Consider the following 26,199-nt stretch of genomic DNA (forward strand, 5'->3'; position numbering starts at 1 on the left):
CCTGAGAGCCTGGTCTCCCCCCAGGGAAGGAGCAGGAGCCCCTGGAGAAGCTGTACCGGGTGGGGATGCTGCTGCTGCTGCTGCTGCTGCTGCTGCTGCTGCTGCTGGAGACAGCCAGGATGACATCAAGGATGACAAGCTCTTCCTCAGCCTGGCCACTGGAGGCTGAAGGTGATGGACTTTGATTCTGGCACCTTCTTCAAAGGCAAACTCCACAGGGAATTTGCAGATGAGTCCCCAGCCGGGGAAATGCTGCCAGATTTGGGCATGGCCCAGCCTGGCTGGGAAGCAAAGGTTCCCCCTTTGCTGGGGCAGATGCAACTCATCCTTCAGTCGCTGCCCAGCTGCTTTTTGGCAGGGCTGGGGGCATGGGCTGGGCTGGGTATGAAATGGGAGTGGGCTCCTGGCCCTGCCAACAGCCCCCAGCAGCCACCGTGCCCCGGGCTGGGGCTGGGGCTGGGGCTGGGGCAGCCAGCCCGACACAAACAAAGCCCCATGGTGGGAGCAGAGCTGGGACTCCAGAACCTGTGCAGGGGCTGCTTTGCTCTGCAGGCAAGGAAGGGCTGGGCTACTGCACTGCCGTCGTTTGCTTTGGGATCACGGTGATTTTGGGGGGCAGTGCAGGGGGGAAGAGAGAAAGTGTGGGCTTCCCTCAGCCATGGCTGGGTTTTTCCCTACCATGTAGGAGTTGGGCCTTCCTCAAGGCCCTGACAGAGAGAAGAGTTTTTACCGTTTTTCTTGCTTTCCCTTTTTGCATCTAATCTCTTTTCAAGAATGTGGTGTTTGTTTTTCCAGAGGAAGCGTTCTAGGTGGTCCAGTGCAGATGGGGAAGTGCTTGGGAGCAGCTGTGGCATGGATGGGCTGTGCCCTTGGAGAAGGCTGAGGCCATGGTTTGGGAGCAGCTTTTCTTGCAGCCATGGATAGCGTGAGGTGGGTCCCTGTGTGCTTGGCAGGGTGGGATCAGAGCTTTTGGGAGATGGCAGCGAGCACAGGAGCATCCTGCTCTGGGCAGCTGCTGAGGGCTGGATGTGCCGTGGCTGGCTGCAGGCTGGGCACATGTCCTGCCCTCCTGCTCTGCTGCCAAAGGCAGCAGGGATGGGCAGCTCTGGGCACAGCTCTGGGCACAGCCAGCATGGCCTGGGCACCGCAGGCCTTGGCACAAGGGCACAGGAGCCCTCAGCTGACGGGCGGTTTCTGCTTTCTCTCCTTGCAGCCGGGCTCTGCGGCTGCTGAGGCTGCTCTGGGCTCTGCCAGGGCTCTGCTGGGCTCAGCCCTGGGCCCAGCTGGGCTGGCTCTGCCCTCACATTGCTCTGACAGCTCTGCATCAGACGAGCCCATTGCGAGCACAGCGCCTGAGCTTTCTGCTTTGGCAGCTGAGTGAGACTCTGCTGCAGGCCCAGAGATTGCAGCTGGGGACACACATCCAATTGGCAAGGACCCAAACTCTCCACAGTCCCAGCTGAACGCCTGCATCTGTACAGGGTGTTTGTCTGTCCCATTCTTCCTTCTTGATTGGCTGGAATTGTGCAGTTGCACTTTCTTCCTCCTCTAGCAGTGCTTGAGTGGGCCAAAGCTGGCGAGTGGGCCGTGCTCCTGAGGCAGTGCAGTCTGGAGCTGGTGGATGGAGAATTGCCCTTCTGCACTGCCAAACCAGAGCAAAAAGCTGTCAGTGGGACTTTGTGTCTTTAAGAAATCCCTGACAGTTTCAAAGGGAATGTGCAGCTCATTTCCAGGCTGAGAAGGAAGGGCATCTTCTAAAGGATTTGGGCTTTGACAGAGTTTCCATTCTCAGTCCTGCTTGGAGCTGGAAGGGCACAAAGCAATTTTCTCTTGCTTCAACCACAATTTCAAATACCAATGTTGGAAACAAAGCCCAAAATCGTTTAAAAGGCTGCTGAGATCAGTAAGATGGATTCATGCCATCAGCACATTTACAATGTAAATAACTGAGTTCTCTTTTTCAAAAGATCATTTACCTCTTAATGCAAAGAATGTTACTTTGCATTTATGTTTTGGTTTTTTCACTAACATTATGTTATGTTTTTTCACTAACACTTGGATTTTATTCTTATCTTTTACAATTTACCTATTTTTTTCCCTTTTTCCTTTTTTTCCTTTTAAATAGAAAACATGTCCTATCAAAGGAATGTCCTTTGCTCCTGGTTCCCGTGTGGAGCAGCTCCCTTCCTGCTGGCTGAGCTGCTCAGGCAGAGCCCGGCAGCTCCTGGCCCTGCAGGGCTGAGGCTTTTCCCCATTGCTGGGCACAGACTGATGGAGCAGCACTGCTGAACACGGGCACACAGAGGGACCAGGAGCAGCTGCCTTTGGCCACCTGAGGCTCCAAGGCCCAAACTCTGAGCAGCCAGGGCTGGAAGAGACTGGCAGGATGTGATCCCTGACTCTGGGCCAGGGCTGCACAAATGACCCCACAGCAGCAGCAGCAGCAGCAGCAGCAGCAGCAGCAGCAGATGGAGCTGACTTTCAGCACAGCCCTGCCCCTGTTCCCTCCCGTGTGCAGCGGTGTCACAGTAGCCTGAGGCACCTGGGAGCCCCCAGTGCCAGCAGGGACTTGAGATGGCAGCCCTGGGCTCCTGGAGGCTGTGCAAGGAACGGAGCTGGGCACTCCCTGTCCATGGGGAGCTTGCAGATGGAAAAGGCTGCTGTGCCCAGGCAGCTCCAAGGGCACAGAAAGGAGGATCTGGAGCACTGGATCTGTGCCAGTGCCACAGTCCTGGGCAGCAGCCAGTCAGCCCTGGGGGAACAGAGGGCACAGCACGAGGGACAGAAGCAGGCAAGGGCAGAGACTGGAGAGAGCCAGAGCCAGGAGCAGGAATAGCTGCTCCATTGCACTCTTGGAGAAAGCTCTTGGCTGGTTCCAAGCGCTGAAAGGCGTGAAGGGCAGAGAGGAGGCCACAGCAAACAATGCTCCTGTTTGCACAGCCTCCCCTCTCCGTGTCCCAGAAGGAATTGCATGGACTGTGCTCTTCTCTCCGAGTCGTCTCGTTCAGCATGAGCAGCTCAGCACCAGGAGCTGAAGGAGCTGAAGCCTCAGGCCACAGGAGCTGGGCAAGAGGAGACTTTCTGAGCAAATGAATGCTGCTAACATGGACCCAGCTGAATGCAGTGGATAGAATCATGGAATCACAGAATCCTTTCTCTTGGAAAAGCCCTCTGAGCTCACCCAGCGCAGCCGCTCAGCCAGCAGTGCCAAGCCCAGCACTAAAGCATGTCCCTGAAGTGCCAAGGCCTGGACAGCAGCCCTGAGTGAGACCTGAACAGCAGGCCCTGAGCCAAAGGTGGCCTCTGGATGAACCTTCCAAGCAAAGGTTATCTTTGTATCTGCTCCCTGATGAAATGTGCATGGTCATTAGCACTGTGATAGATGTAGCCACTCATTAGTGAAACATGTGTTGACCTTTGTGTATTTAGAAGCCCGACAAGGCCATGAAATCTGACATCTGGCCTTGTTTGGGGCTGAAGGATCAAAGTCACCTCCCTTGGTTCCTCCTGGGACCCTGGCCAGGCTTTGGGAGGAACCCAAGAGGAGGATGAAACCAGATGTTGCCACACTAGCAGTGCTGTCAGTTTGTCCATTCAGCACTGTCAGAGCTGGGCCCTCTCCCAGCGGGGTTGGAGCCTCAGCTGTGGCTGGAGGCACCTGCAGGAATTGCCAGTGCCCAGGAGTGGCTCTGCAGCCCTTGGCTGTGACAGCTTCCCCAGCTGCTGTGTGGGTCTGGGGCATGGTAAAGGCTGAGGGTAACTGGGGCTGGATCTTTCTCAATCACTGCAGGCAATCTTTGGTGGGGATGGTTGGGTGCATTGCTGAGCTGCTCCTGTTGTGATTCTTTGCTGCTTTGAGCTGCAGGAAATGACACTGATTCCTTCAGTTGGAGTCTGTGTCTTTGGTGCTGACCCTGCCCACTGGCAAAACAAAACTGGCCCAGTCTGGCCAGATCCCAAGAAAATGTCACTTGTTCAGTGTAAATGTGAGGAATCAGTGCCATCAGAAATTCCCAGATGGGAAGCCCTTCCCTGGAGTTCCCTGGCTCTGGAGTGGGCTGAGGTCAGAGCCCTGTGGGAGCAGTGGGGCAGTCGGGTAAAAGAGGCTGAACCCCTGGATGGCTTCAAATGCATCCAAAAATTGCACATGGAAAAGGAAAAGAACTTGTGGGTTTGGGAAAACGGGGGTGAACTTTGTTAATGACACTTTGGAAACAGCACCAACAGAAGGAAAAATTGTTGTTGTCACTCCCACACAGAGTGACAGAAGGTTTCAATCTTGAGCTCAGGTTCATTTGTGCTAGTGATATAATTATAATGATAGTAGTAATAATAATAATAATAATAAATTAATCATAATAGTTATATATAATATAACACAATAATTTATATTTGTATCTATGTAATTAAAGATTGATACTATTAAATAAGGCTGACAGTACTAATATGTCAGCTTTAGCTTTGACACTAAATACTCTACAGAAAAAGACTGGCCAAGACCCAAATGTCAGTGGTAAACTTTGTGAACTCTATACAAGGCATAAAGGAAGAAGGGATGAAATTGGCTATTTCTATAGGATTTGCTGATACTGTGATGCAGAGTGCTTTTTCTGTTACTGTAAGAAATGCAGTGATTAAGACTGCTGGGTTTTTCGTATCCCAGACAATCCACAAGCTGCAGGATTGGTTGAATGGGTGAAGGGATTGTTAAAAGAGCAGTTGACAAAATGAGGAGATGGGAACCTTTGCCCATGGAGAACCCATCTCCCAGATGTGCTCCATGCCCTTAACAATGGCCCAGTGGGGAAATGGAAACCCCCTGGCTGTGCATGGCTGCACCCAATTTACATTAATGAACTAAATCAATTATTAGAAGAAGTAAGAAGTGATGCTGTTAAAATATCCAACAGCACATCCTGTGAGCTCCAACAAACACAAATGGGGCTCTGCAGAACTGCACGGCCTTGGATTATCTGCTTACTGGCCAGGGAGGATCCTGGGCTATTCCAGGACAGGAATGTTGCAGGAATGTCTATCAGTGCTGGGTTTGAGGTCCATCAATCAGGAATCACCTCAATAGAAAGATCAGTAGAAGACAGTCAGAAAGAAGAAAATTCCTCATGGTGGGATTGGCTCCCAAATTGGAGGCTGCTGTGAAGTGCATTCGTGGCAGTCACTGCAATCATTGCATTGTGAGCACTTGGTGTGTTATGAGTCCATGTTGGAGTTGTTGTGACACCTTGTGCTGGAAATGGAGTACTGAGACTTGTCTGAAAAGAGACACAGTCTCAAGGATAAAAGGGGCATTTGATAAATAACGGAGAATAGCAGCTAATTAGGCATGTTTTAAAAGGAATGCAAATTGTAGCTCTGAGTAATGAACTTTAGCAGCACTTAATTGAAGAACAAGAGCTGATGCCTTTGTGCCTAATACCTAAATCTAAACTGTGTTATTGCAATTGTTCTGAAGGTTGCAGTTCATCTGTAGGTCAAAGCACTGATTGAAGCACTGAGGCCTCACCAGGTCCTGAGTGAGGCCTGAATAACAGGCCCTGAGGCAAAGCTGAGCTCCAGATGAACCTTCCAACCAAAGGTTATATTTGTATCCACTCATCAATGAATCATTATTTGCAATATGATCTCTGTATGTGTTCATTGGTGAAATATGGATTTACATTCCTGTATTTAGAAAGCAGGCCAGATCCCATCTGGCTTTGTTTGAGGCTGTGGGATCAAAGTCACCTCCCTTGGTTCCTCCTTGAGCCCTGGCCAGGCTTTGGGAGAAGCCAATCAGGAGAATGAAACCAGATGTTCCCACACCAGCAGTGGTGTCAGCTTGTTTGTTTAACAGTGTAAAAGCTGGGCCCTCTCACAGTGAGGTTGGAGCCTCATTGTCTGCAAAGGTGGGAGAACCTGCAGGAATTCCCAGTGGCTCTCCAGTCCTTGGCTGTGAAAGGGTTAAAAGCACTGTGCCCGGGCATACTTGGGCAAGAATAAGAGACATTGCACCCAATATGGAAGCTTGCAAATATTCAGCCACAAGCTCAAGACACAGGATGAAAGTTGGCAAGAAACAGGGAACAAAACTGGCAGAAATGAAGGGCAGAGCTTGCTAAAACCAGTGAGGAAATTGCTGAAACAGCCAACAAGAGACTGTGCATGCCTAGAGGAGAAAGGTGCAAAGGGCACGGCGATGAAGACGTCCAGCCTTCATCAGGAGACCCCCGAGGAAGACGCGGAGCCTTCCTCAGCGCCAGCACCAGTGCGCGCTGCGCCTTCGCCTGGCACATGCTAATGATGGTAATGAGTGCTGAGAGATCGTTTGCATAACCACACCTTTTCTAAGGAAAACCATGGATGTGCATAGAGTATAACCATCCATTGTAATCTCTGTGTGCTGTGTGCTGTCAGGAGGAGATATCCCCGCACACCTGGTGCTGAATAAAGCAAATCCCCCTCCCTGGGCTTTGTCTGGGAAGTGTCTCTGGGCCCCGTTTGGGGCCATCCACGTCCATGGGGTTCTGTCAAGTCCCAGTGGAACCTTGGTGCCACGTTGTTCCCCAGCCTCACAGTGCTCTCCTGCTGCCATGAGGTCCCTCCCTGTGTGACACCCTGCAGCCCTGGCTCCATCAGGGTCTCTGGGGTTCCTTGGTGCACGTCTTTCTCCCATCTGAGCCTTGCTCCCATGGGTTCCATGGACTGACAGTGGCCCTCTGCATTCCATGGGCCCAGCTAGATCACAGCAGAGCCTGGCTTTCATCAGGTTCTGATACCTGTTCTGCCAGCTGACAGGGCTGATTTAAAGAACACAGAAACCAATGGGAAGAATGGTCTTATTTTACTGTGAGGGTTAAGGCAACATAAAAGTAAAATTCTACATTCAATAAAACTACATGCTTGGCTTTAGCAACAAGCAAAAAGAAGCAAGGTAATGCACCTAATCATTATTACAGGAGAGAAAGGATAGGGACTGAGAAAGACACATCCCCAATTGCCTAAACACTTTACCATCTGTGGTGGTTTGACAGGAAATGTGTTTTTTGGGATGCTGTGTTTTTGGCCAATGGATATTCAGACTTTAATATTGGCATTTAACCTGGCCATTGGGACATGGACACGCCTCTGAGAACACGGGGTTAAAAGCAGAGCTCTCCCCTGGGAGGGCCTCTTGGGTTTCCGGCGGGAAAGAGTTCGGGTCTCTGCCCCGGCCCAGCTGCTGGCTGGGCAGGGGGAGGGGAAAAGCCATGTGGCCGGGAGAGGTAGGCCTGAGCCCCGGGGTGGAAGGGTGGAAGAGAAAAAGAGAGAGACCGGGAGCCATCGGGCAGCCCCCCCGAGAGACACAGAGAGAGAGAGAGAGACACACAGAGAGAGAGAGAGAGCCGCTGCCTGAGACTGTAACGTTGAAACTGGATAAACATGGGCCTGTGCCGGCAGCACGGCTGGGACGGAGAAGAAGGGGGGGTTCAGCCGGCCGCTTGTAGGAGCTTTTAACCCTTTTTTGGAAAATGAGAACTTTACAGAACATTGACCTTTCCTAGAAGATAGAGTGGAAGATGAAAAAGGAAATGGGCCAGTGTGAGAGAGGTCTGGGCGAGTGAGAGATAGTAGAAGAGTAGAGAAGAATCCTAGTGGGAAGAGATGATGGAGTGGCTTTTGCTGGACTCTTTTTGTATAGCCATGGACAGAACCATGTTCCTTGTGACACAGAGACTGCATTCTAGGGGGAGGCAATGGCCTCAGAGCCAAGAGGGTTCAGTGTTGATGCCCCTCGGCCCCAGGGGGTGAAAAAATATGGGGGGGACAGGTGTCCCAAAGGAGAGATTGTGGGGACAGGTGTCCCAAAGGAGAGACTGTGCCTTTTTTGGATCGGGACAGAGCATCCTTAAAAGACCACCCTAGAAGCAGCTCTGGTCTGCGTTCAGTGGTGAGAGCACTGGACATGAAAAGGAAGAAGTCACGACGGCAGATGTACTCCGGGCGGTGCCACGAGTGACACAGAAACACACGAGGCTTCAGCTGTGTTTCCAGGGGAAGCCCATGGCACAAGAAGGACTCCTCTCCTCTTGATGAACTGAGGATTGATTGTTTGAAGGGTGGTGCAGGACTGAGAGTTGGTGATTTGAGGATCAAATGTATTGTGTTGAAATTTGGTGGGGGGAGGAGGAAATGCATTTGTGAGGTTTTCATTTTCCCTGTGTGTGTGTTCCTTTTTCTTTGTAGTTGTAGAGTAGTTAATAAATTTCTAGTTCTTTTTTCCCTAAGTAGGAGCCTGCTTTGCTTATTCCTGGTCACATCTCACAGCAGAAACCAGGGAGAAGGTATTTTCATGGGGGCACTGGCATTGTGCCAGTGTCAAACCATGACAAACACAAAAACCCCACAAACAAACCAACCACAAAAAGAAAAAGCCACAGAAGAAAAGCAAATCCACAGAAAATCTCCTATCAGCAGAAAATGTTTCACTACCCTGTGGCAGGAGAGGATTCTGTATGTGTAGGTGCTGTTTTGAAAGAAAAATATCTTTAAAAAGAAATTAATCCCCTACCCTCTTTGCCCCCCACTTGTCTCAGTTGATTGCTGATCATGGTGTGACATGGAATGGAACATCCCTTGGGTCAGTCCAGCCCAGCTGTCCCATCCCTGTTCCCCAGGAACACTTGCCCACCCCAGGCCCATAGGTTGGGGGGTTGCAGACGCCTCATGTGGGGCGTGCACTGAGACAAGGACAGGAGAACAGAACAACATTTACTCTTGTCAAGGACAGTAGAACAGTACAGCAAAACCTTGGAGAAACTGATTGAGGATGTGCCTCTGGCAATCAGAAGTCACACAAAATGCAAGCAGGATGCCAGCTCAGCTCTGCAAGGCTGACAAAACAGAAGTTATGCAAAACAATAATACTGCCCATACTCAAAAGGGGAGTTGAAGAACAGCCACCTAAAAAGGACACTGGATGTTGAAGACAAAACCCAAAAGAACCATAAAAGGATTTGTGATAAGGGGTGCAACCATGTCGAATAACCTCCAAGGAAGTGAGGATAGCTAATGGATACATAATCAGTGTGTGTGATAAAAACTGTTCATTTGATGCTCAGTGCACTCAAATGGAGGAAGGATGGCCCAAGTGGCCAGCATACTGTAATAAAGAATACCTGCTTTTAAATACTCAAAACTGTGTCAGAAGGTTTCTATCCAGTGGATTTCAGTATCAGTGGTGTCCTTGGCTCCATTATGCCCCACAGTTTCACAATGCCCCTTGGTTCCATGAGACCCTGCTGCAGAACAATGGACCTTTGGTTCCATTGGGTTCCGTACTGTCAAAATGGCCTCCTTGGTTCTGCACTGCCACAATGCTCTCTTGGTTCCACGAGGCCTTGGTGTGTCACAACAGCCCCTTGGTTCCATGAACTGCCATAGTGTCACCCTGGTCTCTTGGATCTGCAGTGTCACAATGGACAATTGGTCACAAGCAGCCCTGCTGTGTCACCATGAATATTTGGTTCTACGGGGCCCCACAGTGTCACAATGGACCCTTGGTTCCACAAGGTTCCACAGCATCCCCATGGTCTCCTTGGGTCCACAGTATCTCCATGGAGCATTGGTTCCATGTCGCCCTTCTGTGTCACAATGGGTCCTTGGTTCCATGAAGCCCCACTGTATAACAATGGAATCTTGGTCCTGTGAGGTTCTTTACTGTCACAATGGTCTCATTGGTTCTGGACTGTAGCAATGGACCCTTGGTTCCACGAGGTTCCATGATGTCACAATGGTCTCCTTGGTTCCACAAGGCCTTACTTTGTCACAATAGACCCATGGCTCCATGAGCTTCCCTGGTGTCACCATGGTCTCCTTGGATCCTCATTGTCACAATGGACAATTGGCTCCATGGGCCCTATTGTGTCACAACAAACCCTCGGTGCCATGAGGTTCTGTGGTGTCACAATGGTCTGCCTGGTTCAACAAGGCCCTGGAGTGTCACAATGGCTGCTTGGTTCTGTGAGCGTCCATAGCATCAACAATGGTCTCCTTGTTTCTGCAGTGTCATAATGGACCCTGGTTCCATGAGGTCCCTAAATGTCACTGGTCTCCAGGGTTCCATGTGGCCCTGATGTGTCACCATGGCCCCTTGGTTCCATGAGTTTCTGTACTGTTAGCAGGGAGTCCAGGGGGGAGTCCAGGTTTCTGTATCTCCAGAGGAAGGGGCTGATGGGGGCCATGGTGGCAGTACAAAGATGGGGGCCAGTGGGGGAATGGGGAGGGAGTGGCTGAGGGACACAGAACAAGGAGAAGGAGCCATGGGGTCGAACAGTTTTTGAGGGAAGCTTCTTGTGTCTCCCTAACCCAGGGAAGCCTCTCAGGGTCTCCACAGCTGCAGAGTGTCACAATGGCCCCTTGGTTCTTTTGGGCTCCTCAGGATCACAGTGGCCCTTGGCTGCATGAGGCCCAGCTGTGTCACGCTGGCCCCTTGCTTCCACTGGACCCTACAGCATCACAATTGTCCCCCTTTAGTTCCATGAGGCCCCTCAATGTCACAATGGACCTTTGGTTCCATCAGTCCCACACTGTTCCATGAATCCTTGGTTCCATGGGGCCCTGTAGTGTCACAACGGTCCCTTGGTTCCGTGGCACCACACAGTGCCACAATTGCCTTTGGCCCAACATGGCATCATAGTGTCACAATGGACTCCTTGGTTCCATGGGGACACAAAGTGCCACAATGGCCCTTTGGTTTCACAAGGCCTCAGAGTGTGAAAATGGCCTCCATGGTTTCATGCAGCCATGCTGTGTCACAATGGACCCTTGACGCCATGATGCCCCATAGTGTCACAGTGGTCTCCTTGATTCTACATTTTAAGAATGCCCCCTTAGTCCCATGGAGCCCCACAGTGTCACTACTCTGCCCTTAGTTCCATGAGGCTTTGTTGTACCACAATGCTCCTTTGGTTCCATGAGGCCCCATATATCATAATGGTCTCCATGGTTCCATGAGGCCTTGCTGTGTCACAATGGCCCCTTGGTTCCATGACGTCCTGTAGCAGAGCAATGGTCTCCTTGATTCCACGGTGTCAGAATGGTCCCTTTGTCCCATGGAGCCTCACAGTGTCACTGTGGTCCCCTTGATTCCACGAGGCCCTGCAGTGTCACAATGGCTCCTTGGTTCCAATGAGTTCCAAAGGGCCATAATGTTCTCCGTGGTTCCATGAGGCCCTGCAATATCCATATAGACCCTTGGTTCCAAGGGCCCGCAGTGTCACAAGGCTGCCTTAGTTCCATGAGGCCCTACAGTGTCATGGTGGCCCCTTTGCTCCATGAGGCAAAGCAGAATCAGAATGGCCCCTTGGTTCCATGGAGCACCACGGTGTCACCGTGATCCCACTGGTTCCACAGGGCCCCGCAGTGTAACAATGGACCTTTGGTTCCATGAGGTTTCTCAGTGTCTCAATGGCCCCTTGGCTCCATGTGGCCCCGCTTGTCACAGTGGCAGGTGGTTCCATGAGGTCTCACAGTGTCAAAATGGTCTCCTTGGTTCTGTGAAACCTTACAGAACCACAGTGAACCCTTGGTTCCAAGCAGCCCTGCTGTGCCACAATGGAGTTTGATTCCATGAGCTTTCACACTGTCAACAATGGTCTGAGTTCCACAATGTCACCATGGATCCTTTGTTCCATGAGGTTCCAAGTGTCACAGCTGGATCCTTGGTTCTGTCAGCCTCTGCTGTCACCAGATGGCCAAAATATCAGAATAAGACTCCTTAACACTAACTTGGTATTTGAAAGAGCATCATTTATTCAGGCCTGAGGTCCATTGAGTGGACACATGATTCTACCAGTGTATAGCTTATATACAGTCACTATGTGTATATTGAAATTTACCCATTTCCATAAAACCCACCCCAAGTTCCCAGATTCCGCTCTTGCTTTTTCTATCATTGCATTCTTGAGTCAGATGTCTTCATCTTCTCTTCCAACCATTCCTGCTGGGAAAGCAGCCCCTGAATGCCTTGTTTCTCTGTGAAAGTTCACAGGCACAGGAAAAATTGAATTAACCATTTTGGTATCAGCCCAAGGCTTTGTGTGGGCAGGCAGAGGCAGGCAGGAGGCAGAGCTGTCAGCAAAGGAAGGGGCCAGCCAGGTGGGGCAGCCGGGGGATTCCGACGGCCTGCAGGGACAGAGGCGCAGGTTTGCTCAGCACCAGAGACACCTTTGCCTTGCTTGTCCCCAGCTGCCATCACTGCCTCCAGGGTTCTGCTCTGCTTGCAACTGGGGACACTTTGTCACTCTTGTGCCTCACAGGAATCTATCTAAAGTACAAGAAACTTCAGTGTTTCAATTTAATTTTGAGTTCCTGACAAATTTTTGAGTCCTCTCTGGGGACTGACTCTGATGAAAAGAGCACCAAAGCCTGAGGGGGCACCTCTGTGGCTGTGTCATGGAGGCACAGAGCAGCTGTGATGTCAGCAAGGGGCTGTGTGACAGCACAGAGTGGGCTGTGTGAGGTCACAGATTGGGCTATGGCATCACAGAGTTTGTTGTGTGAGGTCACTGAGCAGCTACAGCATCTTAGAGGGGCTTCTGTGACATCATGGCATGGCTGTATGACACCATGGAGCGGGCGGTGAGGTCAAAGTGTGTGCTGTGACATTAAAGAGTGTCAGTCTGACATCACAGAGAGGGTTTTGTGACATCACTGAGGGGGTTGTGACATCACACAGCTGTCTGTGACATCACAGAGTAGGGTGTGAGGCCATAGAGTCGATCCTGCCATCATAGAGGGTGGCTCTGTGATATCAGCGAGTGCGTTGTGACATCAGTGGCTGGCTGTGTAACATCATAGAGCTGGCTGTGACATCACAGAACAAACTGTGAAAATATAGGGTGACATTTTGACATCACAGAGGCTTCTGTGACATCACACAGCAGCTGAATCACATCATAGGGTGACATCTCAGAGTTGGCTTTGTGACATCACAGGAGGCTGTGTGACATCACAGGGGCTGTGTGAGGTCACTGGGGAGGTCACTCTGCCCCGGCCCCCCTCACAGTTCCCCCCAGAGCAGTCCAACCCTGCTCGTGCACAGCGGGGTCCCCTGTCCCCCCGGGTCCCCCCGCCCCCGGCGCCACAGCCTCCCCCAGAGGATGTTCCACGAGATCGACCCCAGAGCCTGACACGGGGACGGGGGCCGGGGCCCTGGGGGTGGCACAAGGGGACAGGGACCCCCCGGCAGCATCCCCGTGTCCCCCAGGGCCAGAGCCTGGGCCAGGGCTCCTTCACCCTGGTATGAATGAGGCCTTGAGAGCGCTGAAAAAATCCCCAGCAAGGGAGCAGCAAAAACCAGATTGAATATTAAGCAACAGCAGCACAGAGTTCCTTGGCAAGAGTCACTCTGCTCCTGACTGGACACTTCAGGCACACCAAGGAAACAAAGCAACAACAAAACCAAATAGAATCCAGGCAATCAAACCAGATATGAAGTGATAACTGTCCCTGTGTGTGTGTGTGTGTGACACAAGGACAGTGAGAGCAAGGATGAAAGGAATACGGCCTGAAAGCTTAATGTAGCTCAAATTTAAGGGGACAATTTTGCCAAAAAAAGCTCAGTAGCTAACAGTATTTAACCTAACCTACAACCTATGAGTTTTCATTTAACAGAGGATTAAGATTTAACAGTGTTTAATTCAGCTTATACCTTAAATTAAACATAACAACTTTGCAAAAGAACAACTCTTAGCAGCATTTAACTTCACATAGTGAGACAGAGTAAAAATTCCCCAGAGTAGAAATCCATTTTGATTTAGGTGAAATATACATCTCTAAGTCTATGTGGCCTGACTGCAAGGTCTAGGCTCAAGGGAAACTGCATCAATGAAGGACAGAGATAAGAGGGGGCAGGGGGATGACACGACAGAGGGTGATAAAGAGAGACAGAAAGACTGCTGTAAAAGCAGGTCAGCCTGACCTAGGAATTCATTCTGATAAAGAAGAACTGGCGGCAAATGTCACACGAAATTTGTAAAAATGAATATGTTGAACCTGTTGTGAAACTGTATGCATATGTATTTGAGAAGGGGGAAAAAAGGACCTGAAGTTCCCGGAGGTACCCATGCCTTTTACAGAGAGTAATCTCCGTATGCGTCCAGCGTCCAGCACTGTAATAATAAACATACCGACTTTACAACTTTCACAAAGTTGTGGAGTTTTTTTGTCTCTCTCTCCGCAAAACAACAGACCTTGTGAATTAACCTTACCTACAGGCAATGGTTCATCCTGGCCGCACTTGGCACCAACAGCTTTCTTTGGCAGTGTGAGAACAGGGATGTTGTGCCACTGAGGGAACAAAACCAGTTCCCAGGGCTGCTCCTCCAGAAAGCAGGAGCTGGTTGGGCAGCAGCAGTGCCTGGGGCAGACAGTGTTTGTGATGAGCTGCAGAGGAGCTGAGCCCAGGGGCTGTTGGCCAAGACGGAGCCCCAAGGAGCATTTCTCAGCTGGCAGGGCAGGCTGAGAAGGGCAGGGGGGAATGCAGCAGCACAGGGCCCATGGAACCAAGGGAGCATGGTGACACTGTGGGGCCCTGTGAGACCAAGGGACCATTGTGACACTGTGGGGCCCTGTGAGACCAAGGGACCATTGTGACACTGTGGGGCCTCATGGAATCTTGGAGAGCACTGTGACATTGCTGGGCCTCATGGAATCAAGGGGACTGTACTGACGCTGTGTGGCTCCATGAAATGCAGGGATCATTGAGACACTGAGAGGCCCCATCAAACCAAGCATCCATTGTGACACTGCGGGTACTCCTCGAACCATGGAGACCATTGTGACAATTTGTGGTATCATGGAACCAAGGGTCCATTGTGACACTGCTGGACCCCATGGAAGCAAAGAATCATTAGGATGCTGAGGGGCCCCATGGAACCAAAGGGACCATGGTGATATTGCAGTGCCTCATAAAAGAAAGGGAACACAGAACAAGTCTGGCTGGTTTGGCCTCCCATGGACTGCCTGACTGGTACAGCTGACCTTGGCATGTTGAGGGTCTCTTCTCATCTGCTGCTGAAACACTGGGGCTCTGTGCTTTCCTTCCGATGGAAAAGAACTGTCCTTCTCCACCAGGCACCCATGGCCAGAATTGGGAGTTCCACCTCCAAATTTCCATATATCCAGTGATTGTTCCCATAGGAATATTGCCAGGACAAGTCTGGCTGGCAGTTGTTTCACAAGGGTCACCTCCCATCTGTCCCTTAAACCCTGGGGAAGGCTTTTCCTTCCTATGGAAAAGAACTGTCCTTCTTTTCCTTCCTATGGAAAAGAACTGTCCTGCTTCTCCAGGAACCCATGACCAAGACTGGGTTCCACCTTCCCTAAATCCAACAACTGCTCCCAGACAAAATCTGCCATTCCTGACAAGTCTGGCTGGCCTTGGCCTAGTGAGGCTCTCACCTGCCTTCCAAACACTGGAGCTCTGGGCTTTCCTTCCTATAGGAAAGAACTATTCTCCTCCAGGCACCAATAAGTAGAATTTGGATTGCACCTCCAACATTCCCTGTTGTGACAGACTGGAGGAGATTGTCGGCTCCAAATATTTCGTGTGTGGGGGAGGAAGGGGCAGGTCCAGCCTTGCCCTGCCCTGGAAGCCCAGCCCTGCCCTGCCCTGGAACCCCAATCCCCCCAGAGCCTCTATCCCAGCCCAGCAGTGGCTGCCAGTCCCTGGCACAGCACAGGCAATGCTCCACAGCCACCTCTGCAGCCCCCAGCCCAGCTCCTGAGGGACCAAATGAGCCCAAGCCCCACCTGGGGGAAGGGCCCAGGGAGACCAAGGGGTATTTCAGGGGCTGAACACAAGGCAAGCACACATCTTGGCCCTGCATCCTCTTGGAATTTCCTTCTGAACGGTGCTGGAATCCAGGAGTTTGTAGCTGTGTGTGTGCTTCTCTGTATCTTTTTTGTCTTTCTCTCTTTCTGTGTCTTCTTCTTCTGTTTCTGTGCTCCTGCAAATTTTGATTAATATTAAATTGAACAAGCTTAGAGTTTGTGAAGTTGAATGGGCCAAGTCAATGCTTTGAAAAGTGTTTTTTGTTGATTGAATGTCTGTCGTAGTTTGACATGAGAAGAATTTTTGTAAAGTAATACAAAACTTTTTGTGTAACTGACAATCTGTTAAACCACTGAGATAGTGAACACGCCTCTGTGAAACACAAATGTTAAAGATGAAAAAATCCAGGAACCACCTCTTTCTTTTCCAGTCAACAAAGAAGCAGCGGCCCTGGCCCCGGCCCCCATCTCAACCAAACCAAACCAAACCAAACCAAACCAAACCAAACCAAACCAAACCAAACCAAGCAACCCTGCCGTGGGCTGAGCCCCTTCCCCCCTCCCCAGGCCACCCCCTCCCCATCGGCCCCATTCTGACCAAACCAAACCCCAACAACTCCCAAACAGGAAAACAAAAGAGGCTACAAAACCCCAACCAGAACAAAGCCAGCCACAGCTATTAAAATCTCACCATCAAGTCCCCTCCCTCTACACAACTAAAACCAGAAACCCCTACAACCTACAACCCACAACCCATACAAAATAACCCTACAACTAAAATTAAACAAAAAGCCCCACAAAAATGAACCATAAAACCAATCCTAACACAACCCAACCATAACTTCCACCACAAGTTACTGGCAGGTCAGGTGCCAACCCTTTCAATACTTCAATCCTCCCTCAAGTAAAAGGGAAAAACAAAATACAAACATAAAAAAATTATAAAACCATCAAAGTCAGTAAAGCAGACATGAAATCTCAAATTAAAAAAAAAAGAAAAAGTACCTAAATCTTAAAAATAAAATCCTCTTATAAACTATAAAGAAAAAACTCTTTTTATAGCACATAAAATTATAAAAAAATTAAAATATTCAAAATATTATCAAACAAAAAAACCTGCATACTAAAACAAACCAAATGTTAAAATAACTGTCATTTCATAAAAAGTTAAAACAGGAAAAGATAAAAACATAATCCAGTATCCTCAAGAGAAGATCTCTATTCCCAGAGATAAAAATAATTTTAGAAGTAAATAATAAAAGATTTTACCTTTAAATGACTCATCTTTAAAACAATACCCCATAAGTTGACATGGCCCATCAACAAGCTGTAGAAAAGCTTCTGGCAATAAAAACAACTTAACAATACCAAAGTTCCACAGAACTGATATCCATGACAAAATTAGGAACCACACAAAACCAATTTTTTCCTTTTGAAAAAAAATCTCCATAACCTTAACAAGAAAAACTTCTCTCCCTAAGTAAAATAAAAAAAGACTATTCTAGAAATAGTAACCTAACTAGAAATTGAATTTTTACTTTCCTTATATTGTCAGTAAAAAGAAAAAGTTATAAAGAAAAATAAAGTGTTCCAGGAATTTAATTCTTATTCCTTTTTTCTTTCTTAATTTACTGTTAATAAAAATTTCTTTATACACTTTTAAAATTTTGAACCCACTTTACCTTTCTTGTAATCCAATCTCACAACAAAATAAATACATAAATAATTAACCAACACTAAAACCCACCATACTCATCAAATGATTGGTTAAGAAATCTCAAGATAAGAAAAATCTTAAATTAACAAACCAAAACCACTACAATGTCCTAATAAACCATTTGCCAAAGTTTCCCTTATTTTCTAAAGTTACCAGTAAAGGCTGTTTTATAGTTTGGAGCTCCCAAGAATCTCTTGTTGGCATTTCTCCAGGGTACACAAACAATTGTAATTCCTTTAAATGTCTCCTTGAGAGAGTTGTTTGGGGATGGGGGTCAGGGCTTGTGTGTCCTGCTTGGCCCAGCCCAGGAAGGGCTTTCCCAGCCACATTCCACACTCCATTGCCCAGCTGGAGCCGCTGGTGCCTCTGAGTTGTGCTGCCCCAGCCCCAGGGACGCTCTCCTTGTCTGCCCATTCCCCCACGGTCTCTGGGCAGGGATGGCCTCACTGGGGGCTGCTGACATCCTCAGCAACTTGGAGGCTGCTGCTGAATTTCACTGCTCCAGAGGCTTGTTCAGCCTTCAGCTCTTCAGTGCAGGAATTCAGTGTTCCAGGGCTCATTAACATTCAGAACACCTTAACAAATCAAGCCTCCGGGAAAAAATTTATTTAGGTGTTCAAATCTTTTGTGGTTAATTTGACAAATTTCAGTAGTGTCTTCAAAGTGAATGCAATATATTGAAAAAGACAGTGAGAAAACATTTTTTAGGTCCTGTTTAGGATTTTTTCCTGTTTATAAATAGATATGTGCAATCTCCAACTGACACGTAATCCAAGTACCTCCTCATGCAGTTTGAATAGATATGAAAATCAAGACCCTTCATGGCTCACAATCAATCAGACTCTGTCCCTACCCCCAGCCCACCATTTCCCCCATCCAAGCCCTGGCACTCAGAGCAGCCTTGTGCAAATCTGAGCTCCCTCCAGCCCAGGCTGCACCTGCAGCTTTCAGCTCCTTGGCTCCCACTCCCACCTGCTTTCCTTGCAGAAGGAGCTGCCCGAGACACAGAGGGATGTTCATTTCCTGTCAGCCAACAAAGCCAAGGGAAGGCACAGCTGCATCAAATGCAAAAGTCATTCCTCTGCTGGATATTAAATCCACTTTGCACAGCAGACAGTCTCAGAGCAATGGAAAACACCTTCTGTGCCCAGCACAGATCCCAAGGTCCCCCCAAACCCTCCCTGCCCCGATTCTGCCCAGATTTGCTCTTTGCACACACGAGTCACAGGCTGAAGTCAGGAGCTCCCTCCATGCCCAGAGGGAGGAAAAGAGAGAAAGGGGATGAAGAGCTCTCCTGTGCAGAGCCAAGGTCCAAGTGCAGCCCCTGCAGTGGGAACCACAACTCATCAGGTTTGTGTCCTTTGGGCTCAGGGCCTGGTGACACTCAGAGGCACAGAAAGGTTTCTTGCCAACAAACACAAGTTGAACATTTGAACAGTTTAATAACCATCACAGCTCTTCCCTCAGCTCTCTGTGATGTCCCAGAAGCATCTGACATATCCATCATCCCCAACAGCTTTCTGAACAGGAATAATTTTTAAGCAAAAACATAAGAAATGGAAATTCTGTGATAGGTATAACCACAGTGAGATACTCAATTCATATTTTTTTTAACTTGAAAGGTTTGGCCACTCCCTGAAGTTCAAAGCATGAAACCAGTCAGCTCAGAGGCGCTCAAATGACCAGAGAGCACCCGGAGGAGGAAATCTGAAAGCAGCAGGAAGGACATAGATCCAGATGATCCAGTGAAAATGTGTCCTTAAACACGGCCATTTAAACAGGAGAGCTGGAAACACCTCAAGGAAGTGGGGTCATTAAATATTAGACTGAATGTCAGTGGCAAAGGTAGAGGGGTAGATCTGTATTTCTGCCCTTGCCATCAGTAGAAGGATCCAGTAGATCCAGGAAATTCCTGTTCCTGGTGGGAAAACTTTGCCATTTCTTAAAATACTCAAGTGACCCAGATAATAAAGATTTGCTTGTATATTATGAAACTAACAGACATTAAAACCTGTGCCCCTTTCCAGGTAGACATCAGCTGTGTGCCCATGAACAGGCAGTGCCACTTGTGCCCTGAGGTGCCCAGCTGGGATTGGATCTCTCCAAGAGCACCTGAGGGAGAGCAGAGCACCTTGCAGGCTGCAGGTCCCTGAGAGCCCCGCAGGGCTCCTGTCCCATCAACATCTGCTCTGCTCCAGTCTGAAACAGGGCCCAGCATGGTGCTGGGACCATCAGAGAGCTGAGGTGTGTGCTGGAATTCAATGGCCTCCCCATCCCGCAGCAGCCCTGCATTTCCCTGCTGCAGCCTTGGTCTCCAGCACAGCCATGGAGGCTCTTTGGGCTCTGGAGTGTTGCTGCAGCCCCCAAGGGCAGCTGAGCTCTGCCTTTGGCACAGTCAGGCCTGGCCAGCGCAGGCCATGCTCAGCAATTGCTTGTGTGTGCCTGGCCTTGCTGTCAGCCCCGGCAGCGGCTGCGTGGCCCCTTTGTGGCCCTGTGCCGGCCCAGCCATGGGGGCCCAGCCCCTGTGCAGGCCCAGCCCAGGCCAGGAGCATTGCAGCTGGGAACGGCCCCTGTGCCGTGGTGCCCACAGCAGCCTTGGGGCTCTGTGCCCCATGGCCTCCCTGCTGGGCAGCCTCTGCCAGCTCCTGCAGAGCCCGTGGCACCTGTGGGGCTGCACAGACAGCCCTGCCCCGGGCTCTGCTGGCCTCTGGGCCAGCAGAGAGGCAGCAAGGGTGGCCATGGCCGGGAACAGGCCCTGAGCCCCGCAGGAGGATGGAGCTGGGCCACAGCCAAACTCAGCCCAGGCCAAAGCTGGACTCAGCAGCCAGGGCTGCCAACGCATGGGCACAGAGGCTGGCGCTGACAAATGTCCTGGGCCCCCTCCCTGCTCTGTCCGTGCCACCAAGGGCACAGAGCAGCCTCCTCTCTGGGCCACTTGCCTGTTTGCAATGCCTTGCACAGGCGCTGGCCCTGCCCCACAAGGCCTGGCCTGAGTCCTGCCCCTGCACGCTCAGCCAGGCTGAGATGGACACTGATGGTTTCTGGGCCAGGCTCTTGGAGCCCAGCCCAGCTCCCTGCAAGCTCTGCCAGCTGCCCTGAGCTCTGGGCAGCACCAAGGGCCTCTCTGAGCCCAGCCCAGCCCAGCCGGCTCTGGCCCCACAGCTCTGCTCAGGCCAGGCTGCTCTGGGCACTGGCCCCACGGCCTCAGCCCCTGCCAAGGCCACAGCAGCAGCTGCAGCTGCCTCAGGACTCAGCCCCAGCCATGGGGGAAGGTGCTTGGCCAAGGCCAAAGGAGGCTCCCTGGCTGCCCTGCTCCCCTCGGCCTGAGGTGCTGAGAGCTCTGCAGCCCCTGCTGCCATCCCATCTGCCCAGGGCAGCACAAGAGCCCCGGCCTTGGGGCCCTCAAGAGCTGCTCCTGCTCCAGGCCCAGGGCCCATGCCAAAGCTGGGGCAGCCACAAAGCTGTGCCCATTTCTGTTCATTGATGCTCTGATGGGGATGGATCCTCAGCCACTTGGAAGGTGATAATGTATTTTACTATCCCAAAGTCATCTTCGTTCTTGAGCTCTTCAGTTCAGGAATTCAGTGAAAAAGGCTCAGGAACATTTGTTCAAAACAATCAAAAAAGAACAGCCCCAGGGAATAATCTAAGTTTTCAATTCTACTGTGGTTAATTAGACATATTTCGGAAGTGTATTTAAAGTGATTCTGCTATATTGAAAAAAAAAAAAAAAACAGAGAGAACTGAGTTGTCCTGGTTTTTTTTCCTGTTCATAGTTTGGTATCACGAATTGATACTGACCAATTGATATTGGTCCCATTGATATTGACCCCCTGTACCTTCTAATGCAGTCTGAATAGATATGAACATCAAGACCCTTCATTGCTTGACAATCAACAACTTTTTCTCCCCACTCCCTCCCCACCATTTCCCTCATGCAACCCGTGGGACTCAAAAGTATCAGGAACAATGTGCCCAGCAGGAGCACTTCCTCAGTGCTCAGTACTGTTTGGGCAGCACAGTGTTAGGTCACAGGAACTGGCTGCCCAGAGAGGTAAGTGTGTCACTGTCCCTGGAAGTGTTTCAGGAAAGACTGGATGTGGCACTCAGTGCCATGGTCTGGGTGACAAGGTGGTGTTGGGTGCCAGGTTGGACTTGATGCTCTCCAAGGTCTTCTCCAGCCTGGTTGATTCTCTGATGATTGTGACACTGCAGGGCCCTGGGGAAGCAAGGGGCCATTGTGACACTGCGGGGCCTGGTGGCAGCAAGAGGACCATGGTGACACTGTGTATGACATGGCAGCACAGAGCCAAGGGGCCATGGTGACACTGTGGGGCTGGATGGAAGCAAGGAGTCCATGGTGACAGTCTGGGTCCTGGTGGAACCACAGAGGCCACTGTGACCCTGCAGGGCCTTGTGGAACCATGCAGAGCATTGTGACAGAGCAGGACCTGGTGTCATGATGGGGCCATTGTGACACTGCAGGGCCCCATGGAACCAAGGGGCCAGGGCTGCTCCTCAGGGACTCCTGGAATGAAGGAAACATGTTTGACATCGTGGTGGCCCTTGGGACCAAGAGGCCATTGTGACACTGTGGAACCAAGGAGAGCATTGCTGCACTGCCAGACCTGATGGAACCAAGGATCCATTGTGACACTGCAGGGCCTTGGGGGACCACAGTGCCATTGTGACACTGCAGGGCCCAAGGATCCAAGGGACTTTGTGACACCAAGGGGTCCCATGGAACCAAAGGGACATTGTGACACTGGGAGCCCTCATGGAATCATGGACACCATTGGGACACTCTGGGGCTTCATGGAACCCTGGTGACACCAAGGTGTCTGGGAGTGTGGATCTGCTGGAGGGCAGGAGGGCTCTGCACAGGGCCCTGGAAAGGCTGGATCCAGGGCCCAAATCCAACAAGGTGAGGTTGAACAAGTCCAAGTGCCAGGTCCTGCACTTTGGCCACAACAAGCCCTGCAGCACTACAGGCTGGGGACAGAGTGGCTGGAGAGCAGCCAGGCAGAAAGGGACCTGCAGGGCCTGATGGACAGCAGGCTGGACATGAGGCAGCAGTGTGCCCAGGTGGGCAAGAAGGCCAATGGCTCCTGGCCTGGATCAGGAATGGTGTGGCCAGCAGGAGCAGGGCAGGGATCCTTCCCCTGTGCTCAGCACTGCTTGGGCAGCACCTCGAGTGCTGTGTCCAGTTCTGGGCCCCCCAATTTAGGAAGGACCTGGAGGGGCTGGAGCATGTCCAGAGAAGGGCAACAAGGCTGGGGAGGGGTCTGGAGCACAAGTCCTGTGAGGAGAGGTTGAGGGAGCTGGGGTTGTTTATCCTGGAGAAGAGGAGGCTCAGGGCAGACAAGGCAGTGTCAGGGCACAGGCTGGACTTGATGATCTCCAAGGTCTTTTCCAGCCTTGCTGATTCTGGATTCTCTGAAACCACCCCTGGAGCAGTTGCAGGATGAGCCCTGGGCCTCCTCGTCAGCAGCTCCAGCAGCCCAGGTCCCTCAGCTTCTCCTGGTAGCCCCAAAGCCCATCCTGTCAGTCCTGCAGAGCCTCTGCAGCTCCTCCTCATTGCCCAGAACAGGGAGCCCCAGAGCCAGACACAGCAGCCCAGATGTGCCCCCCTGACCTGGGGTGCCTCTGGCAAGGGAGCAGCAGCAGGCACTGCAGGAGCCTGCAGACAATTCCTGCAGCACTTGTAGAATGATCCTGCTGCCCAAGGGACGTTCCCATGGGGCCAAGTCAGGAACTGCAATGGGAAGTGGGACCAGAGAGGAAAGGGCAAACAGGGATGGCTGTTTGCAGGGCAGGGAACAGGGCTGGGCAAGAGGAAGAAATCTGGATTAGGAAAGAGGAAAGGAAGCAAAGGAGAAGTAAAGGAAATGCTGAGGGCAGTTTGGGGGTGGCTGCCAGGCAGCCCTGGCTCTGAGCAACAGCGTCTGCAGTTGCACAGGAAACTCCCAGCTGATGGGAACAAACTTTCTGGCTGAGTGCAGAGGCCAGGACAAAGCTGAGTGGTTTCCCTGGTGTCCCGCAGGCCTTGCTGGCCCCAGGGGCTGATGGCATTTGTGCTCCCTCAGGTTCATGTCCCCACAGCAACAGCATGGGGGTGCTGGCCCTGCTGTGTGCAATGCAAACAGGGGCTGCTGAGGCAGTGCTGCCGTGTGTGTGCCTGCAAGGATGGGGCACCTGTGTGAGCTGGGGGAGAGGCCAGGGCTGCAGAGGGGGGATGTTGTTGGCAGCTGCATGAGGACACGCTGGGACGCTGCCCTGGGCTGTGCAGCGCACTGGGCATGGATCAGCCCCTGCTCTGCTGCTCCTTCCCGTCTGCCCCAGGGCCCTTGCAGAGCCCCAGCCATGCTGTTTGCCCCCAGCCTGCCCACGGCCAGCCTGGGGCTGCTGACGGGGGTTTCTGTGCTGAGCATTGGCCTGGCCGTGTTCTTGAGAGAGCCTGGGCAAGGAGTCTGCAGCCCCCAGGGCCTGGCCTGAGGCGTCAGCGCTGCCCCAGCAGTGCCCATGGCCTGTCCCTGCTGCAGCCCCAGCACTGCCACCCCCAGGGCTGTGCCCGGCCCCGAGAGCACTCAGGCCCTGCAGCAACACCAGGGCCACCAGGGCAGCGGGGCAGGGCCACGGCAGCAGCACTGGCAACACCAAGTGCTGCTGCTGCTGCTGCTGCTGCTGGGCACAGCTGCTGGGCCAGCACTGATCTGCCCCAGCTCTGCACACAGACATTGCTGCTGCAGCTCCAGAGAAGGCAACAAAAGGGCATCTCTGCAGAAAACTCTGCTGGGAAAGATCCTTTAGCTCATTTAAAGCCACCAAGAGCACAACCCCTTATTGACACAGTCTATGGTCACAGGGAAGGTGGAGTGAAACAAAAGGAGAAATGGCACAAAGATTGACATTTCTTTGTTGACAATATGAGAATACTAAAACAAAGGAAAAGAACCTCCAAAATTAAATGAACAAGAAGGATCTAAGATTACTTTCATTACAAGTGATTTGCAGAAGCTGGCTAACAGTTTAATGTTTCTGAAAGCATCCAGTCATCAGTCTCCACACTGCAGCCTTGAGCTCCTGGTTCCTCAGGCTGTAGATGAGGGGGTTCAGGGCTGGGGGCACCACCGAGTACAGAACTGACAGGGCCAGATCCAGGGATGGGGAGGACATGGAGGGAGGCTTCACGTAGGAAAACATTGCAGTGCTGAGGAACAGGGAGACCACAGCCAGGTGAGGGAGGCAGGTGGAAAAGGCTTTGTGCCGTCCCTGCTCAGAGGGGATCCTCAGCACAGCCCTGAAGATCTGCACATAGGAGAAAACAATGAACACAAAACAACCAAGTACCAAACAGACACTAACAGCAATGAGCCCCACTTCCCTGAGGTGGGATTTGGAGCAGGAGAGCTTAAGGATCTGTGGGATTTCACAGAAGAACTGGCCCAGGCCATTGCCATGGCACAGGGGCAGGGAAAATGTATTGGCTGTGTGAAGCAGTGAATAAAGAAAGGCACTGGCCCAGGCAGCTGCTGCCATATGGGCACAAGCTCTGCTGCCCAGGAGGGTCCCGTAGTGCAGGGGTTTGCAGATGGACACGTAGCGGTCATAGCACATCACGGTCAGGAGGAAATACTCTGCTGTAGCACAGAAAACAAAGAAAAAGAGCTGAGCAGCACATCCAGTGTAGGAGATGTTGCTGGTGTCCCAGAGGGAATTGTGCATGGCTTTGGGGACAGTGGTGCAGATGGAGCCCAGGTCAGCGAGGGCCAGGTTGAGCAGGAAGAAGAACATGGGCGTGTGCAGGTGGTGGCCGCAGGCTACGGCGCTGATGATGAGGCCGTTGCCCAGGAGGGCAGCCAGGGAGATGCCCAGCAAGAGGCAGAAGTGCAGGAGCTGCAGCTGCCGCGTGTCTGCCAATGCCAGCAGCAGGAAGTGCCTGATGCAGCTGCTGTTCGACATTTGTGGTGCCTTGGCAAAACGATCTGTAAACAAATAATCATGGAATAGTTGGGTTTGGAGAGGACTTGAGATATCCCAGCACAGGCTGGGGACACTTTCCCCCACTGCCTGCCCAGGGCTCTGCTGCCTGGAGCTGTCCCTGCCAGCAGCTGCTTCCCTGTGCCCAGGGCTGGGCCCTGCCAGTGCTGCCAGAGCCCAGCCCAGCCCTGGGGGCTCAGCTCTGCCCTGCAGAGCCCTCCCAGCTCAGGCACTGCCCAGGGGCAGCTCTGGCTCTGCAGGCTCTGATGGCAACGTCAGAGCAACCCTGAGGAGGCTGGAAAAGCAACACTGATGTTGCCTCTAAGGGGTCCTGTGGTGATTGCTGTTGCTGCCTGGTTTTTACAGATGTCAGAGAAAATTTCTTTATTTTTTTTCTCCCTGAACTGAGAGATGAAAATATACATGAAGATTCTCATCCAGCAACCCACAACAGTAGATTTTGAAAGCAGGAATTTCCTTTTATGCAGCCCCTCCCTTGCTATGCTCCCTGTATAATCTACTTGGAAATGTTCTTCAGTTAAATGCCATGCTGGGAGCAGTCGTGAACAATGCAGCATCCTCCCCACACAAGGAGAACACTTCCAAGCCTCACCAGCTGTCTCCTCCCAGCCAGATCTTGTCCCCCAGTGCTGGGAGCAGCTGCCAGGGCTGGCTGAGAGCTGTCCCTGGCA

At 51.4% G+C, this 26,199-nt stretch overlaps 1 protein-coding gene across 1 annotated transcript; it reads right to left on the bottom strand.

Annotated features, from left to right (window-relative positions):
* Window positions 1–24,556: 24,556 nt before the first annotated feature.
* Window positions 24,557–25,489, bottom strand: LOC129123748 (olfactory receptor 14A16-like). The gene has a single exon (XM_054638349.2). The coding sequence runs from the start codon at window positions 25,487–25,489 to the stop codon at window positions 24,557–24,559; it is 933 nt and encodes a 310-aa protein (XP_054494324.2).
* Window positions 25,490–26,199: the final 710 nt, after the last annotated feature.

This window comes from Agelaius phoeniceus (genome assembly GCF_051311805.1).
Source record: "Agelaius phoeniceus isolate bAgePho1 chromosome W unlocalized genomic scaffold, bAgePho1.hap1 SUPER_W_unloc_2, whole genome shotgun sequence".
Taxonomy (NCBI): Eukaryota; Metazoa; Chordata; class Aves; order Passeriformes; family Icteridae; genus Agelaius; species Agelaius phoeniceus.